Here is a 19,251-nt window from a genome sequence, read left to right on the forward strand (position 1 = left end):
TGAATGTTGAGTCTTTGATTGTGTCTCTTGTCCCAGCTACCTTTTTGTCCTTTTGAACAATAAATGGACGAATGTTTTAAAGATGAACTTGGCTTACTCTGTTATTCAACCTGTTAGGCTGTAACAGGTTGTTGCTTCAGCAATTTTTTCAGGATTTGTTTCCACTCTCTAAAGCCGTAAAACTTACTTAGCCTGAATACCAAACTAAATCCTGCAGGTATTCAGACTGTGGAAAAACTACAAAAGAACAGGTGCTTAGTAACCGGCGGAGGATTTGAGGTGAAATACAAATGACTGTATAAAATGCTTAATAAGAATTTATAGCCTTTAAGGTTGGTAATGTGATAATTAGTTACCAAACCCAACTTATTTTGATAAGTAAATGTATCTGGAAGAAGACATATCAATGTCTTTGGACACAAACATCCCTCAATAATGTATTATATGTGTAATCGTAGGTAGAAGTATCCTTGTGCTCCCCTAAGTAACATTACACTTTTAGAGATGGCTTCAATTCCAAAAGCAAATCTATCTGGGACATTTTTTCAAAACATATTGGAAGCTATCTGAATTAAATAAAATGTTTATCCTGTATTTTAGGTGATAAATATGTTAGAGAAAAACGACTTGAAAAGCTGTTCTGTTGAGTTATTCTGAGCTAAATCATTGTAAGTATCTGACAGAATGAGCAATACGTGTGCAGGTTGATCAATGAGGGGAAGTAATCTGCGGCCCCCTGCTGGTGCTGAAGAAGCACTGCCACTACACAGGGCTACATTGGATTAAAAACTAAAAAGACATCCCGGGGGAATTACTCTAAATGTAAAGTGTAAACACACGAGTGAGTCCAATTCGGTTTTTAAACATCATAATGATACATTTAAATTACAGTGTTTCTTAACCCTTCTCTTGCGTTTCGGGTCAAAAGTGACCGAGTGACTTTGTTTTTGATCATAAACATTGTGACCAACACTCCTTCAGTTCCACACTCACAATCACATCCACGCTGCAATTCAGCTGTTGCCATGCAGTAGGACAATACAGTCATTTAAATCAATAAAACTATGTTTAAATCAATTTGTTGTGTTAAATTATTGACTTATTTGTTAGTAAGTAGCCGTGTAATTAGCAGGATAATGTGCAGCGAGCTGACCATATTACCCCTTACATATTTGTCCCCGGGGGGCAATTTCCACAGGTATGTAAAGCAGTACAGGGACACAATGTAGGAATAGCAAAATGAATACAAAAAAATGAGGCGTGTGTGTGAGAAAGAGTTGCCAACACGGGTCGATACCTGCGTTGCTCTCTCTCTCTCTCTCTCTCTCTCTCTCTCTCTCTCACACACACACACAGGGCCGCCCCTGGCCAACTTGGGGCCCCAAGCGACATTGTGAGATGAGGCCCCCCCCAACCGACAGGAGTGAAACTTTTTTTTTTGGAAACAAAGTAAGCTACTTTGCAAATATAATTCCTGATTATTATTATTATTATTATTATCAACACAGTTACTTTTTTATGCAGTGATGTAAATGGTAAATATGCATGTATGTCGTTCAGTATGCGTTTACAGGTGAATACGTCTGCATTTCCTGCCAAATACTAGCCTCAAAAAGATTAAAATATAATTAATGCAAATAAACTACTTCTACTAATAATAATAATCATAATCAATTCAATAATGTAAATACTATATTATATTATTATAATATAGTTCTAATATAGTCAAGACAAAACATGCTTATTACATGCTCAAAAACTGATATTTCTTAAATCTGTATTCAAATGTAGTTCCCTCTGTCAGCAATGTATCAACAACTACACACACATTTCTATCAGTATTTCTCTGTGTTGTGGTTGACCTGATGATGACTGTTAGGAGTTAAGGGGAGAGGCTGAGCATCACCATGAAATGTGCAAATTGAAATAAAAATGAACAAAAGGGGAAAAAATGCTCCATGTTTTTTAGGCTGTAAACTTTAACTGTTATGTAAGCCAACTAGACAGACAGTTTATCGCTCTTCCTCCTTTACATTAGCATATAAAAGGCATAACATACTTGAATGAATGGTAAATAAAGAATGCTGGAAATAACTGAATCTCCATTAGCCTATATGCTATGCAGAGATTGCCTTCTTCATGTCGTGAATTGCAGCTTATGTTTTAATGTGGCAATTGGCAATTTGACTTATACAACATTCGCAAGTTGTACATTTGACTCATACAATAACCCACCTTCGAGTGATGCTCTAGTTTCTTCATGTTTTTTTTTTTTCCCCTCTTGCTTGCGCCGGACTGAAACTGTCTTTTCGCCGCAGGATTGGGTAGGCATGGTGTTACTTGTTGGTACATGGGTTGGGGGGAGGGCCATGAGTGCTCAGTGCCTAGGGGCCCCTGGAGGTACTAATCCGGCCTTGGCTGTATGATACAATGTATCATACCTTCTCACAGATGCGAGCTCTGTGCCCCTCGAGAAAGAAAAACCTCTCACTTTCTCGCAGTAAATGCCCCTCCATTACTGTCTCTCATGCAGTTATATTTGTGTTATATTTCACCCATTGGCACAATGAGTAGGCGACCGATTAGAGGCTCTGGACAAATGTTTTGAACCAGATGAAGAGGAGATTGAACCAGACATAGAGGACGATGTCTCAGAAATGGAAGACAATAGCGATCCAGACTATGAGCCTGACCAACAGTCAACAGACCAGGAAGAGCCCCCTGAGGGAGAGGCCCCTGAGGGAGAAGAGCCCTGAATATTTATTTTTCTCTAAATGTTCATTGAGGAAAACAGTATCAGTGTCTTATTTTATATTCATCACAGTGAATGCTGAACTTGATGGGCCCACTGGTGGGTCCGGACCATATACTTTAGTTGAACGTACACAATGAAACACCAATCAAATCAATACATCCCATACAACATTGGAATGGGAAGAATCTCAGTTACAACACCAACTAAAGCATTTCCATCTCCAGTAAAAACAGCCTACATGGCAAGCATTTTTATAATATACACTAATGTACAGTAAGCACTATCTTTGAACTTACTGCTAAATTATAAATTCATATATAAATATGAAATTCACCCCTGGTGTCATGTCTGTCACCCCTTGATTGTACTTGCTTTGACTGTTCAAATGAGATGTCAACCATCAAAATTGGATAAGGGGTTCCAGATATATCACTGTGCAAAACACACCATTCAATTTTGACCAAAAATAGTATGGGAAAGGGGGTATGATCTAACGCAAGAGAAGGGTTCAAAGTTGAACATGGATAGAGCAGAGGAGGAGTGTCTACAGTACGTCATTCATGCCACAAAAGAGCTGATTAGCTTAAATGCTATCAGCTGTGACTGTTGAACTGAGAACATTCGAGAAAGACTTTCACTGAAGTGACACAGGAGGACAAACAGGTGTAAATAATTAAATTAATTATGTCTAAAATCTATTTAGCTAATTTGCTTCAGGAGCTGTGCTTCCCCCCCCCTGCTACACAAAGTCAACAACGTTTTCTTGCTATTCACATTATAGCAGCACCGAGATCTAATTCATTTTACCGGAAGGCATTTATTAAATATCAAAACATGTTAAAATTACAAATTCCTATTGACCTTTTTTCATAAACATCTGTGATTATTGCTTTGGATTTTGTTTAAAAATAGTCACGAAACCAAATACAATCTTAATCTAAGGCTTAAAGACCAAGTGGAAGGTTTCACTTCTCTTCAGTGCATTCAGGTCTGAAAGCTGGTGATTTAAAAGCATTCACAGACGAACAGATATCCAAACAGTAGCGTTACAGCTTGAACAAAAAGAAAAACAGTCAAATACAGTGTGCAAATTCCAAAAAAAGACTGGCAGGCCTGCAAAGCTGCCCGTTTAAACACACATGAGAAAAAGACTACAACATTCAGCATGAAGGCTTAGCCTATACATAAAAAAGTTTGTCAGCTTTTTTTCTTGTTGCTTCTGTATGACCCCATCAATAAATATAATACTTTTCTTTTAAAATCAACCACAGTATTCTTAATTAAAGGCCTGAGAGTGTATTTTTAAATATACAAATGCAAAATTGAGCAGAAAACTGTCTTGAGATAAAATGCCTCGCTGTGTTAGTAGTTTATGACTTTAGTGCAAGAAGCAGCAGACACCATGAAGCGTGGACAGCTACAGACAATCAGCTAGAATTCTTTAGTTCTTCTTTAATAGTTTCAGTGATCGTTAAAATGTCATTTAAGTGTTAAATAAAAGTGGTATTAAGGACAAATGGTCACAGTCTCTAGATTTTAAAAATGAAATCTGAAGAGTGTCAGTGGTAGAATCCCTCTTGGTGTCAGTATTCTTTCTGATCTGGGACAATACTCCTCCAGATTACCAGGCTGTAAAAAATGCATCCCAGGAAATGTGTGTGTTTGGGGGATCACAGGAGCAGAGGTGTGTTTTCTCCCGCCGACTCCATCCTCTTGGTGAGCTGCCGCACCCGGGCCAGGAGGCGGTTGGGCAGGGGGGGGCAGTGGTGGCTCGGGTCCAGGACGTTGGTCTTGCGGCGCTCGCGTTCCTGCAGCCACATGAGGTACGGGCTGGGGGGGAAGAAGGGGCGGGAGCGCTCTCGGTACAGCTGCAGGACCATGCCCGACACGCCCAGCACCACCCACACCGTGATCATGATGTAGTCTGAGGGAAGGAAAAGAACAGACGGTGTTAAAGACAGAACACAATTGAGTCTAAATACGTGACTGACACTTTTACTGAGAACTCGCCGACGGCTTGGAAGGGTACGTCGGTGAAGACGGCGCTGAAGTTGTTGTTGAGGAAACGTTTGAGGATGTTCAGGCTGATGTAGGACAGGCTGGTGTAGATGTAGGCGTTGAAGGCCAGAACTACAGCGTACGCCCCGACCACGCCACACGTGATGATGTTACCCTAGCAACAGAAAGAGAAGGAGGTATTGAGTTATTTGATGCAACACAACAAAAATCTGAAATGTCAACATCTTAAACTTTTTTTTATAGCTCTCTGTTCATGTCTGTCATTTTTATTTTTCACAGTGAATTGAAACACAAAACATAGAACTAATGACATGAATAATACATCTGTTTCCTGGTAATCTAATTTCAATATAATTGTCTTTTTTATTCCCGCTAAAGTTTGAGTATCATTATACGATTATTATATTTTCTTACTTTACCGAGCACCAAGTAATTCTTAGAACTTCCACTAGTAGATGCGGGAGTGAGTAAAGAGCTTATTTTTACACATGCTGTAGTGAAATAAAAAAATGTGTCACCTCTCTGGGCCAACGCACGAAAAAGAGCGGGACGATGAGCATGATGCAGCAGAACGTCACCCAGAAAACTGCGTCCGAGCGCCTGAACACATCCAGGTCACCTGAGAAAAAAATATATTTTATATTTAAACTTTGTGTCAGTGATTCTGAACTTTAAGGTACTTTAAGGCGGTTAGATTCATCATTTTAAAGACAAACACCAACAAATATGGATTAAAGGATTACATTTAGTTTTTTTGTTTTTTTAAATGCTGTCTTATTAAATAAGAGTTACATATATTTGGATATTGTGTGTGGGGGTGTATATGTGTGTGTGTGCATTAGAGCCACTGAAACTATAAAAAAAGTTGCTTGTCATGTTTCGGGAGCATCTGACCCACCGAGGGGAGTGAAGAGGACGGTGGAGGCGATGAGGAAGCCGAGCATCAGTCCCACCACCACGATGCAGGCCATGACTGAACCGAAACGCCACCAGCTCATCACCAGCAGGACTCCCCCCACCACGCCGATCACCGCTGACACGGCGAGGCACACTGCGCACAGAGGACGTTTACATTTTGACATTTCATCGCAGGAAAAGATTTGAATTGATCGAAGTGGAGAAAGAAACTCACTGTCGTACTCCAGTCCTGTCGTCCTCGTGACCAGCACAAAGAAGAAGAATGTCGCAAAGCTGAATCCCATGCAAAACAACTCTGCATGACAGGAAGCAGAAAAGGAGAGTGATTCAATACAGACTGAAGAAGCAGTACAGACATGATGTTTATTCACAAGGTGCTGCTGAATCATATCCCATCACTCTGCCTCCTCCAGTTCTACAGCCGGCAGCAGAGCCAGGTCACGGTTCAGTTTGGAACAAATACGTTTCTGCATCACGTGAGAGGCCGGCCAGGCCAGATTCGCTTTTTTATTCTAATACTGGCAAAACCTTTTTCCGCCTCTAGGGGTCTCTCAATCCTAACAATAGTGAAATCTTTGGTGGTAGGTTTAAAGGTGGTGAAAACATTGAATATATAATTCAATATAAGATATAGAGTTAAAAACCATCACGATCTTAACAGTGTATGGTAAAAGTGTGGTTTCAATCTGGATTAAAAAAGTCAGTTTATTACAATATCTGCTCCATGCTCAAAAGGGGATACAACGCCATGACAGGAGACCAGAGGAAACACATCGTTACCTTCATTAGTGTCAGCACTACCAGTCGTTTTTTACGTCCCTACGAGGAAGTTTAAGACCTGCAAACATGACCTCTGACCCCGCTAATCTATTCTGTTGACCCTAAAGTGGACTGAAAGAGCCGAAAATAGGAGGGAAATAGATGTTTTCCCAGGCTTAATAATGACGTGATAAATGAGGTGGAAACCTTCAGTTACACATTCCTCCATGTTTTGTTAGATGACAAAGATACTACACAAACAAAGTATATATTCACTTTGCGTTAGTAAGAGGGGAAATTGTTGTCTCGTGGAAAATTAATGCTATACTTGAAAATATAATATGTATATTGGGATTACACAGAAATGAATCGCATTAAGGGATGTCAAACCACTCACCACATTTGAAGAACCGATGCCCAAAGAAGCAGATGAACAGGCCGGCCATACCAGCAATGGTAAAGAACACCTTTGTGGAAATCTTCCCTAAAAATGTATTAAATGTTCAATGGTACATTTTCATTTGTCAATAACAGCATTCTTTCTGATTAGTTAAGCAAAATGTATTCATGTATCACAAGATTATTTCCTTTTTAAAAGTTGTTTTATGAATCGATTGACTGATTTTAAGATGTTCATAATATCAAGAGACAGGCTGAAAACTAATTTCCAATGTTTCATGCATAATGTTATTTAAACTGACGGATCCCATGATTCAAAAATACGGAAAATAAAATTGATGGATCACATCAAAATAATTAGGAATAAATCCACCTGATTTGAAGATTTTCACAATATATTTGGTTGATGCAATGGAATTATAGAGGTCATTTTCAGTGTCTCAGCTCACCGAGTGTCTGACATCCGTCCAAGGTGGAAACAAAGCTGCAGGCGTAGGTGTGTGAGGGGACGTAGGAGGCGGAGGTGTTCAGCAGAGGGTCTCTGACCACCACGGAGTAGACCACACCCTGACCAGGGATGGAGGTGAACACCACCATGCTCATATCTGATGATAACAGGGTCATGACCTGCAGAAAGACGAGGGGTGTTCCTTATTATTATTATTATTATTATTCATATTTAGCAGGTAAATACTGAATAGAACCACTGATGGTGCTTTTGGTGTCTTACCCAGTGTGCGAAAAAGCACACGTCCCACCATCCGGGACGTGTTATTTACAATAACGGACAAGTAGATCTTGTAATTGACTTGTCCGGTGGACAAGTGACGTTTTTCGCCCTCATTTATTTACAAATGATTGACAAATTAAAGTTTACAAAAGGCAGAACTCATTCGCAAATTGTCCGTGTCCGACATTGTTCGTTTAGAAATGTTAGTTTCGGTTCTGCTTGTCAATTCCTAAGGAAATGCATCTCGCCGCTTTCTGTACTGAGACAGGGGCATGGCGTGGCGGGACGTGTAGCACAGTGGCAGGGTTGGGAAGCAAAACTCGGTTCCGAGTAGGAACAAATAACAATTGTCAGGTCCCGGGATTAATAAGAGTTGTGAGGACAGGACGCGAGGCCGAACCCCGCGGACCGCAGCTCTCTCTCTCTCTCTATGCTCCGGATCAGCTGATCGCTGCAGCTCAGCGTCTCTCTCTCTCTCTCTCTCTTTCTACACACAGCGGATCCGCTGCCCGTTTAACAGCCTCATCTTTGTCAAACTTTCTTATGTTCTTTCTTTAACACGTAATGAAGATTATTAAGCGTTTTAGCTCCTGTGTTGTTAATATTGACCGCCATTTCCTTTATGAAGTGAAACAGCCTCCCTGTCTGTGTCCTCGCGTTTTCCTCACATCCCCGGACCCCCAGACTCGGAGGAGCACAGGGATGTCAGTATTGTTTATGAAGCAGGGTATAGAAAGTACATTATTGAAATTAACATACTATTTATTTACTTTTACAAACAGTGAGCAGCTGGGCAGCTGCAGCATGTGTATTGCAGGACATGTGTAAGCGTGCAAGCTTCTTTAAGTTGTAGAAAAGCGTACGCCTATAGGCTATGAAAATAATGTATTATTATTATTAGGCCTATAGTGTTGGACATGTGTGGTTGGACTCTGTCTCACAGGCAGGTTGCAGCATGTGTGTTGCCATATTTTCCATTCTGGACAAGTGAAAAATGTATTCGGACAAGTAAATTGCCAAACTCACTTGTCCATGGACAAGTACTCTCTAAAAACTTTTTCTCACACTGCTTACCAGTCTGCCGTTCTCCATCATGCCCTGGATGTCGGCCACGGCCTGGATGCCGGTGAACAGGCTGCGCTCTGATAGGTCGTTCTCAGGCAGGAAGTACTGGTAGATGTCATACTGCAACCGCCAGCGTGTGGTGGCTTCTGTGGAGATGTCACAGGGGGAAGGAGTTTCCCCCCTGATGGAGAAAAAGCACCGTCAGGACTAATCTGAGTCCTGTTTGCTAACGTTTTTTTTTCAAGGCTCTGTTGTGAATGGTCAACCACTGAGAGATGTATTGCCCCATAGCCAATGTGTTAAAGCGATAGCCAATAAAAACGGGATTGTTACATAGTGATGCCATTATGTTATGAAAGTAAACAAAGGGGGGGGGGGGGGGGGGGGGGGGGAGTGTGTAGGATGGAGGGAATTAGCCTTTGCAAACCATTTACATGCACAAAAAACGACTACACTACAGGAAAGGGAGAACCCCAAAGAGTAATATAGGGCCCCTTTAAATATGATATAAGGAGAAAGACTCTTAACTCTGTGAGTAGGAAGTATTTCTTAAAACTCACAATATCCTGAGCTATAATAAAAAATGTCTCTTATAAATAAAGTCAATGACATTTATGTTAAAATGTAGTTTAACTAGCACGCTGAAGAGGGAGTGTGAGAAACAAGTGGGAGTACACTAAAACTGAAACTTCACTTCATGTTGTTCTTATGCAACATCTTGCTTTCTAAAAAGTCTGTGGTTCAACGTCCCACTGTGTGAACCACACATGTGACAGAAGAGGTGTTTCATACAGAAACCTTGATCTCAATGAGTCATTTATTCATGGTTAAATAACTGTTAACAAAAATGTAACACAGCTGGGGTGTTGTGATATAACATATGGTTGTGATGTTGATCATGTGGAAACCTCATCTGATATAACACATCACACCAGTCAGACACGTCAAACAAGTTTAACTGCAAGCTAGCCAAACCATTCTAAACTAAATGTGGTGTTCCAAAAGAAGAGCTGCTTCAGACTGTAAGGTACTGACACAACAGGAAAGGATCCAACAAGATAACAATTCCTCTGTTTATCTGCTGCTTAACGTTGTTGGTACGAAAAACAGGCAGACAATCTTTAGAAAAAACGCTGGTACTGTTAGCTAAAGCGGAGGAGGGGAGGCTGTGTGTGTGTGACAGAGACACATCACAAGATCTTCAGTAGATGAACAGTGGATAGGTCTTGCAGATGTTGCTGCAGGCTGAACAGGAAGTTGAGAAACAAGAGTGTTACCTCTCGTTTCCTAAGTTGGCTGGTGCGAAGCGTATCTCGGTCTCGTAGAGGTTGTAGTGGATGTAGACGTTTGGGTCGATGTCCAGGGTGAACTCTGTGTTACAGGCTCCAGGTAAAGGATCTGAAAGAGAACAGATTCAGTATTAAAGGCTGTATCGGGCATGTCAGGTCAACAGAAGACAAAAACACTTCCTCTAGTGGCACTCTGCCAGGTCGGGAGCATTCAGGGTGAATCAACACGAGAAGGCACATGAGCAACCAGGCACAATCGATGTTGTTCCTTACTCAAAATCCCAGATAACACAGAGTTTAGCCTGTCTGCATATTCTCATGATTGTGTCAGATCAGGGTTCCTGTAGTTTATGGCAAGGTTTAGGTATTTCTAACAATGTTTTTAATGCCACACCAAATGTATCAAAAGAGCCCAAAAACGATTTGCATTATACACACCTTGCCTTGTACGCATTGCCTTGTATCAGGGGCGGATCTAGAAAACTATTCATGGGGTGGCAGGAGATTTTGAGGGGTGGCATCCCCTGGCAGAAGTATATGCTGATTTAATCGCAGTCATATCAATTAATTAGGGCTGTCAAACGATTAAACATTTTAATCAGATTAATCACAGCTTTAAAATTAATTAATCATGATTAATCACCATTCGAACTATGTCCAAAATATGCCATTTCTTTATGTATATTGTTGTGGGAATGGAAAGATAAATGAAAGAAGGCGGATATATCCATTTAACTACACAGTATGTATGTATGTTTATTATAACATTGTTCTGTGTGTCAAAATGAAAGACAGCCCACACACCTATCAATCATCAAACCGTGGGGTCTTATTTCATTACGTGTTGATTTCTATCAACACGTAATGTTGTATCGATGTATATAGAGATGTACTACAGCAAAAGTATTCTCCGTCTGGACTTCCTGCAACAACACCACGCCGCTATCTTGATTCTGATTGGCCAGAAGACATTATCAAAGATGTTCTATTGAGTAGACGATCACTACGTGACAAAAGTTTTGAAAGCCGTTTCTAGTCTTCGGTATTTCCAGACAAGTGGCTACTGAAATCAATCTTACCAACTGCTGTCTGTGCAATTTACTCCGCGCGAGTTGGCGGACTTTATTTTGCTTACTTTAACATAATTTTTCATGGTAGGGCTAAGCCATTTCTTGGTATGGCTGTAGCCTACCCCAGCGCTGCCACTGGTGGGATGTATGGGGCGGGCCATTCTGCTCATGCGTTAAATGCGTTAAATATTTTAACGCAATTAATTCAAAAAATTAATTACCGCCATTAACGCGATAATTTTGACAGCATTACAATTCATGTTAACTTGGAAAGCCACAATATTTATTTTAACTCAATAACATTTGGTGGCATTATTGTGGCACATCAGTAAAGCCTTAAATATACATATATAAGGTGGCAGACTTAATTTAATGAATTTTAACTGAACAATAACTGAATGAGTTTGCCTCACTCTTAGACCAGCATGGGTACCAAATCTATGCAGACTGCTGCAATAAGTACATTAATTAACTTTTGCGTCGATGTTTGTCTAAATTAATATCATACTATTAAAAATCATATTATTCCTATCAGCTGTCAATCACTGTTATGATTCACATATTCAGTGTTATTATTAAATAAACTATATTTTTTGGAGGAGTTAATGATGAATAAATAATAGAAAATTACAAAAAAAAGAAACACTTTTTGATGGATGTGCGTTGTTGATACAAGGCTTGTATCAACAACGCACATCCCAATCAAATAGTTTTTTTTAAAATTTTCTATAATTTATTCACGTTCTTGACTTTTTTATTACTTGTAATCGTAGAAATAGAATTGAATACAAATAATTTAGAAAATAGAAAAAAATACCAGCGCTGGAGTAGGGCAGGATAACCCCGGTGCCCACCACCGTGTCTCCGTCAGGAGAAGACAGGAACAAGGAGAGGGACACTTGTCCCGGCAGGAGAGCCGCCAGGAGCCCCGAGTCCACTGCTGTCAGAGAGGTACCCGGGCCCGGGATCTGAGGAACATGTCAAATTTAACAGTGTGGTCAAAATAAACACGAAGAAAACAAGAGAAACGGCCATGCTAGCAGTTCAGTGAGGCTCGCTAAATGCTAACACTAGCATGGCAACATTGTCACAGTGACAACGGTAACTAAAATGTTTACCATCTTAGCTTAGCACGTAGCATTCAGCCCTTATAATAAAGCACAGCTGATGGTGATGTTGATGGGAATGTCATATTCTATCATATCAGATATTTTGTCAGAAACAGACCGAATTCTGACCTAATTATTGTACCCGATAATTTTTTCCACAGATTGCTAAATACATTTTATAATTCATCCTGAGTGGGATTTAGTAACATATTTCATAACACTCCATCTTATTATTCCCATGACATTTACTACAACCACAAATGTCTATCCCTCCTCTATCTCCTCGACAAAGTCCAACCAGGCAGTTTTCTACACTCATTTCCACTCAGCTAACATTGTAAAGGACTGATTTTATGATTAATCCTTTGAGACGGTGGTAATCAAAAAGTCAACTAAGTTCTTGTGACTGTAGAAATCAAAACATCGTGCGGATGAACTAATGCAATGAAAGTGAGTCATTGTTTTCACATGCGGAGCTCGGAGGAAGTTCAGATAAGTCCGTAGGTTCAACGACAAGGGAAGTCAAGTTCAACAAAACCCAGGATATGTGTGATTATCCCAACATGTCCCACTTCCTTATTGCCTCAGAACTCCATAGTGGTTGAACACATTTGATCACTGAGCCAATGAGTAGTGACTATCTTTTTAAGGAATTTTTAGCTTGTTTTTTGAATTTTTTGCTTGTTTTTTACATTATGTAAATATCTCTGATGTGTTATCATTATTTTGTACGATGATGTACGTGATTAATGTAGTGCATTGCTAATGTTATTGCAGTAGTATGCCTGTCAAAGTATCAACACGTTTTAAATGTGATCGTGTAACTAATTAGCGTGTTTTAGTCTCTTAGTCGACTAACACTGCCATTTTTCTGCTAATGGATCTGAATGGTGCAAAAGCTCCACTTATAATATATAGCTTACCAGAAATTTCTTGGAAATAACTCATTAAGCAGAACATGGTGATGTCACAGGGCAACAATATATCTTCCACATATTTTTCTGTGAGCATAAGCTGATTTACTGTGTGACACTGAAGGCTGTGTGTGCCCACTACCCACAGACAATAACTCCATTGTATGACACACGTCTTGACGTTGTTGACAGTCGGAGCTGGAGTAAGTAGAGATAAAGCTTTCTTTGCAGTTTCTAATGTAATTTCTCTAACACACCACAGAGGTAGAGCAAATATAATCAAAAGCTGGGATGGGTACCAAAGTCAATTGAAAAAATGTATTGCTCAGATAGTGAATATGCTTTCAATGGCAAATGTCAAAAGCTAATGAGTTAATCTCCTCAGTGTACGGGAGCCAATAAGCATGCTTCACTAAGATGTAATCATTGTTGTTGGCTGTCTGACCTTACACGTACGTCCGGAGATGTGTGTGTACTTTTTTTAGAGGATTGATTTGAGTGTGCATGAAAAGCAGCTTAAAAATAAATACAAATCTTGAATTTTAGGAATGTGTAATGTTCAGCCACTGGTATTTGAAGTCAAGGTATCGCCGTACAACATTTTAGTTGTGACAGTGAAGTATTCAAAAAGTATTGGCATCACATTTTTCTTAAAAGCGGCCGAAGGAAAAGCACTTGTTGTGGGAATGTCCCATTTCACAATCATATATATTAATTTACTGGATTATTATTATTCATGCATTAACTTATCATCAGTGCTGGTAGATGTGGAGCTAATTTAATTACTTTATATACCACTGCTACATTTCTGAACCTATAGTTATATATTATAGTTTATGCTTTAGTTTTTTTATATTTTGTAACAGCTACTAATCCTAATATTTAAAGTAACTAGTAACTAATTTCGTTAAATAAATGTAGTGGAATAAAAATGATAGGCTTCTGAAATATAGTGGCGTAGAAGTATAAAGTAGCATAAAATAGAAATACTTAAGTAGAGTACAAGTACCCCAAAAATCGTACTTAAGTATAGTGACTTGAGTAAATCTACTTTACACTACTGACAGAGTGCAGTGTTTCCCCTACCATTGTCTTGGAGGGGCGCTGCACCCCGCCAACGGAGCCCCGCGCCCCGCCAACGGAGCCCTGCGCCCCGCCAACGGAGCCCTGCGCCCCGCCAACGGAGCCCCGCGCCCCGCCAACGGAGCCCCGCGCCCCGCCAACGGAGCCCCGCGCCCCCCCTGAAATTCAAGGTGTTTTACAAAATATATAACTTTTATTTTTTTTATTAACTTTTTTATTTTTTTTGTTAATATATATATATATATAGCACCAAATTGCATAATCTATAACTATTGTCACTTTTCACATCAAACATGTGTAAACTAAACACTTTCATTTTAAGTTGTGAGTTCAGTGTTTTTGACCCTAAGAAACACTGATACATTAATCAATAACAACAGCTTACATTAATCAATAACAACAGCTCCTCTCTCTGCTCCTGAGGATTTAAAAAATATATATCCCAATGCCACCCACCCCCCCCTTCCCGCTCAGTCAGCACCCGGAAAAACTGGAGTGTATACATATTGAGTGAATAACAACAAACCTAAAAAAAGGATGTTGTGGTTTACAACTTGCAGAGAGTAACAGTGATAGCGACAAAGGGGAACAGGAAACGATGGCTTGATAACAGAGTGTCATTAAACGCTGTCTACTCTTCCTCTTTCACTCTGTATGTTGCAGATTTGTTTTGTAGCTAGTGGTCGTCTCCTTTTTTCCACTGAGATTAGTTTTCTTCTGCAGCGTGGATCTAAAGCTTGCTGAGACTTCTGGGATGGACGCTTTTTCTCTCAGGCCGCCCTGTCTGCCACTCATGACCGTCAGCTGACTGCCCTTCTCCCAGTGGGCCAGACCACCTCGCACACAAAGCCTCATTCACTAATCAGGGCTTAACTCACTCCCTGCTCATACAGTAAGAGTGAGTATGCTTTTAATTTCACAGTTTAGATGAGCTTTTACTGCTGCTTTTTATACAGTCACTCGCTTCAAGAATAACTCAAGAAAATGGGATTTGATCGGGTCTTTCTCGGTGCACTCTCTGTACCATGAAGAACATGCAGTAATCCATCAGCTCCCAGAAATAACAGCTGTGATAAATGCTAAGCTAATAACAACACATGAACCATGAATCGCCTCATATTTCAACAAGACTTTATCCATCAATTTCAAAAAACTTAAAATAAGTGAATGTGTCCGGTAGTAAAGTCAAATGTAATTAAGTGGCCTAATAAATAAAGAAACAAGCCTAAACTCATGAAAACTCATCTCTTTAGACTCCACTTTGAGCGATTGAATTACTAACAAAGCACTTATATACTAATAAAGGACTGGCTTATCTAAAGCCAGTTGAGTAGCACTTGAAATGTTTGGCTCTATGAAACCTGATGTACTTATATGATTCTGTTTTTTTCAAGTTTGTATCTTCCTGGTCGAATGCACTTATTGTAAGTCGCTTTGGATAAAAGCGTCAGCTAAATGTAATGTAATGTAAACATTCATTTTGATATTACTAATAACATATATTCACAAGGAAAGATGTGAGAAGAGATTGGAGACTTCTTACTGCCTTTGTCCAAAAATCTGCTTACAGGCTTTACTTTACATTCTTCTGTAGCAGTGTTTCACATGTTTTAAATATATGAACATGGTTTGAGTGGACTAATCCTTAAGTTTAAGGACAGAAAAGACAATCGCCAACAATTTTGTTAATTGTTGAAGTGATTTATTGGCCAAAATGCAAGAAAATGCTGTTTTCAGGCTCTTAAATATGAAGGCGTCCTGCTTTTCTCAGTTTTATATTAAATTAAACTGAATATGTCTGGCTTGTGGACTCAAGGAATTTGGGCTGCAGCGTGTAAAAGACTTTGCTTGGAAACCTGAGAGTCGCCGGTTCAAGTCCCCAAATGGACCACGCACAGACTGGTGCACTTTAGCAAGCGACAGTTAAAAGACCAGGTTCTCTGTTGACTATATTCAGCTTTTTTCATCTATCATAAGAAACATACTTTCTGTGGCATCTTCTCAACAGCGAGTTCATGATATTATTCTCAGCCATTCTCTCCTGAGCAGACACTAGTGGGGAAATGTCTGTGAGCACTTCCTCACCCTGGTGTAGGAGAGCGTGGCGTTGCGGTGCTGCGTGTGGAACTGCAGAGTGATGAAGGCCACTTCGGGGGGGATCCTGGACACCACGGCCTGCACCGTCTCGTTCTGAGAGACGCTCACGTTCTGGAAAGTTCCCGGCAAGAAGATCACACGGTCTGCAGCAGAGAAGAAGGACCGGTCAGTCACATGATGTGATTTCATCTGATGACTGCTGTGTGCTGCCTGTAAAGCACTCAGCTGCTGTGTCCCCCAATAAAATAAAACAGCAATAAAAAACGAACGATAAATCTATTTGCTGTGTAACAACATGATCTTTTTTAATGGTCACAACAGCAACAATCTACCAATGAGATTTGTGAACACATTAAAAACAAATCTATGGGAAGGAGATTTACAATAAATACTAAAAGATCGATCACTAGAAAACCTTACAGTTCACTAAAGCATCTTATCAAAAGTCTTGAAGATATTTTCTCACAGCAATCATTTGGTGCTATCTGTACGCTCAACTTGTCACAGTCATAGTGAACTTTGCACTGTTTTTATCTCCCTCACATATCTCTCTCATCAAAGTCAGAGAAAGTGTACAACCAACTTTTTCCATTGAACTTCTACAAAGCTGCATATTATAACTCTGTAATAAGTTCAATTCTTTGTCTGTTGTTATTTCATGTGTCATACGGAGAGGAGGAATGTCAGCTATGGAGCTCCAAGCTGTGCAGAATAGATTAGCTACAGGTTACACGTGCTGCAGCCTTATCGTCTCTGAGAATTTACAGGGCACGCTCCGGATCTTTCTACCATGTGAGCAAGAGGAAAAATGTGTAGCCTTGAGTTCGTCAGAAACCATAAGAGGATATTTAATGGCTAAAACAATATTGTACTGTAAATAAAAGTGAAAAAGATGAGATTATACACCACTATCAGTTACTTTTTGATGTAGACTACAAGAACAAACACTGAAACATTCAAATTAGGCGTAGAACTCTGAATAATTATACATTCCTAATATTTTAATACTGGCCTAAATCAGTTGTTACTTGAGGCTTAAATCTGTGATCTGTAAAAGTCTTTCAGAATAAAGTGTGTTTGTTACTTCATCTCAACTTGATGCTGCTGACATAGTTCTGTCATCTATCAAAGTGATTATTTAAATACTGTAAATATACTTGGTTTTAATACTTCATTCTACAACACACCATTTGTTTGGATTCAAAGGTCTAAAAGATTTAACAGTGTTAACTGGACTTTGATTTTTCTGTTGCACTTTGAACAGATCTGAACTTACTGTTGTTATCCTGTAAAACAGTAGGTCATTGAGTAAATATGAATGAAAAACAATGATATTATGTTGAGAATTAGAGGAATATTAACATTTATAGTAAGAATAACGAATACATGTCCTGATAAATAAACTTGTTTAATCAAAAAACTACTGACTATATGAGGTTTGAGATATATATACTAGACTTAAAAATCATTTGACACAGAGCCTGTTTGTGAGTTAATATGGGATTTAGCTGCTAGATAATGCTAGCTTAAGCTACACAACAATAACAAGTTGAGCATAGTGACACTTCAGTGATTTACATACAAACAGATATGAATCACAGAATTACCAGGCTCATGTGAATAACTAAATACTAGTCGGTTGTAGAGAATGGGAAGGATAAAAAAAGAAAGCAGTGCAAATGACTGTAACTCACTCTCCATCTGAGCTTGAACTTTGCAGACCAGAAGCAGCAGCGGGCACCAAATCCAAAGAGACATGTTCCTCTGCTTCAAACAAAGCTTTTTTATCTGCAGCTTAGTAAAACCATGGGTTACATCGCAGTTTCCTGTGTTGGGGTAGAAGAAGTCCCTGCAGAGGCGACATGCTTCCCAGAGAGAGACACGCAGACAGTACAGAGGTTCGGTTCACCAACTGTCTGTCTTCTCCCTCTGCCGCTCTGCGTCTCCGACAGCTGTACGAGAATCTCGCTCTCGGTCCCGCGAGAGCTCCCCTCCCTCTCCACACCCTATTTGCTCCACACACAGATTAAAGCGTGATCGGTGACACAAGGATAAATGTGATTTCATTTTTTTTAAATGGCATTGGTGGACAAAGTACTCAGATGTTTTACTTTAAATATTCTGTATAAACTGTAAACTGCTTGTGATATTGGGCTATAGGCCTATAGATAAACTTTGATTGATAAAAGTGACAGTCCTGACTCCTGTCAGTAGCGTGGCGTGGGGAAAAAATTAGGGGAAGCCAATAGTATGTCCTTTCTTTTGGGATGGGGGGGGGGGGGGTTGGTGGTCAATGTAATAACGTAACCAGATGAGTGATTACAGCGCCCGGTATCATTTTACACACATTTGTATCATACAGATGCAAGACTTACACACGCCTGTTATCTGACCGACAGGTCCGCACGCACTCTCCAGCCGAAACTCTAATAAGCATTCATTCACAAACAAAATCAGGAGACCTTTAACGTTTTACGTCCGGTTCGCTCCTTTGTTCCTCGCTGTACACAGCTCCAGTTTGGGCATTGGCCTGTCATCAGATTGTATTTGTTGTTGCTGCTGCTGCAGCGGAAGTTTAGTACAATTATTTTTGATTAAATACTCCAAATCTCCACCCTCCGTAATTGCACTTGCTTCGTTGCTTGCTACTTTCTAACGGCGGTGAGAGTGGTGCAGTGACGCTATCTATCTTCGATTAGATTTATGATTCGAAAATTATAAAAGTAGGGTAGACATGTGGATATTATACGACTGAACAAAACGTGCATTTACCTAACAGGTTCGTTTTCCACTGACCTTTTTTCGAGCTATTTTCCAAAATCCTATGGAGAAATCCCATTGCTATTTTGTCGAGGGAAACCGAGCGCAGCTTACTTCCGCTTTTTGGGACGCGTCACTGCACCACTCAGTTGATGCGATTTGATTGGAATGTGAGGCAAGGGAAGCCAGCCGCCTCTGGCTTCCCTTGGCATGGCCCTGACCAATCACAGGTTGGCAGGGGCATGACGTGAGCCTCATCTGATTGGTCAATCCCTCCATTTTTT

At 40.0% G+C, this 19,251-nt stretch overlaps 1 protein-coding gene across 1 annotated transcript; it reads right to left on the reverse strand.

Moving 5' to 3' along the window:
- Positions 1–3,552: 3,552 nt before the first annotated feature.
- Positions 3,553–18,189, reverse strand: tm7sf3 (transmembrane 7 superfamily member 3). Its single transcript, XM_079654354.1, has 12 exons — positions 17,902–18,189; positions 16,196–16,350; positions 11,822–11,972; positions 9,923–10,043; positions 8,655–8,826; positions 7,300–7,477; positions 6,849–6,935; positions 5,907–5,987; positions 5,673–5,825; positions 5,293–5,393; positions 4,766–4,928; positions 3,553–4,679 (listed from the first exon to the last, which is right to left on the reverse strand). The coding sequence occupies exons 1-12, from the start codon at positions 17,963–17,965 to the stop codon at positions 4,426–4,428; spliced, it is 1,680 nt and encodes a 559-aa protein (XP_079510480.1). The 5' UTR covers positions 17,966–18,189; the 3' UTR covers positions 3,553–4,425.
- Between the last annotated feature and the right edge of the window lie 1,062 nt (positions 18,190–19,251).

Source organism: Notothenia rossii (assembly GCF_949606895.1).
Source record: "Notothenia rossii genome assembly, chromosome: 10".
In the NCBI taxonomy this organism is placed as follows: Eukaryota; Metazoa; Chordata; class Actinopteri; order Perciformes; family Nototheniidae; genus Notothenia; species Notothenia rossii.

Bases quoted from the DNA above. Each gene is read 5' to 3' on its own strand.
- tm7sf3 (XM_079654354.1), bottom strand. From the start codon at position 17,965: ATGTCTCTTTGGATTTGGTGCCCGCTGCTGCTTCTGGTCTGCAAAGTT. The intron at 6,936-7,299 runs GTGAGCTGAGAC...ATACATTTTTAG, and splicing joins GGACGGATGTCAGACACTCG to GGAAGATTTCCACAAAGGTG. The intron at 5,826-5,906 runs GTGAGTTTCTTT...CTCTGTGCGCAG, and splicing joins GACAGGACTGGAGTACGACA to TGTGCCTCGCCGTGTCAGCG.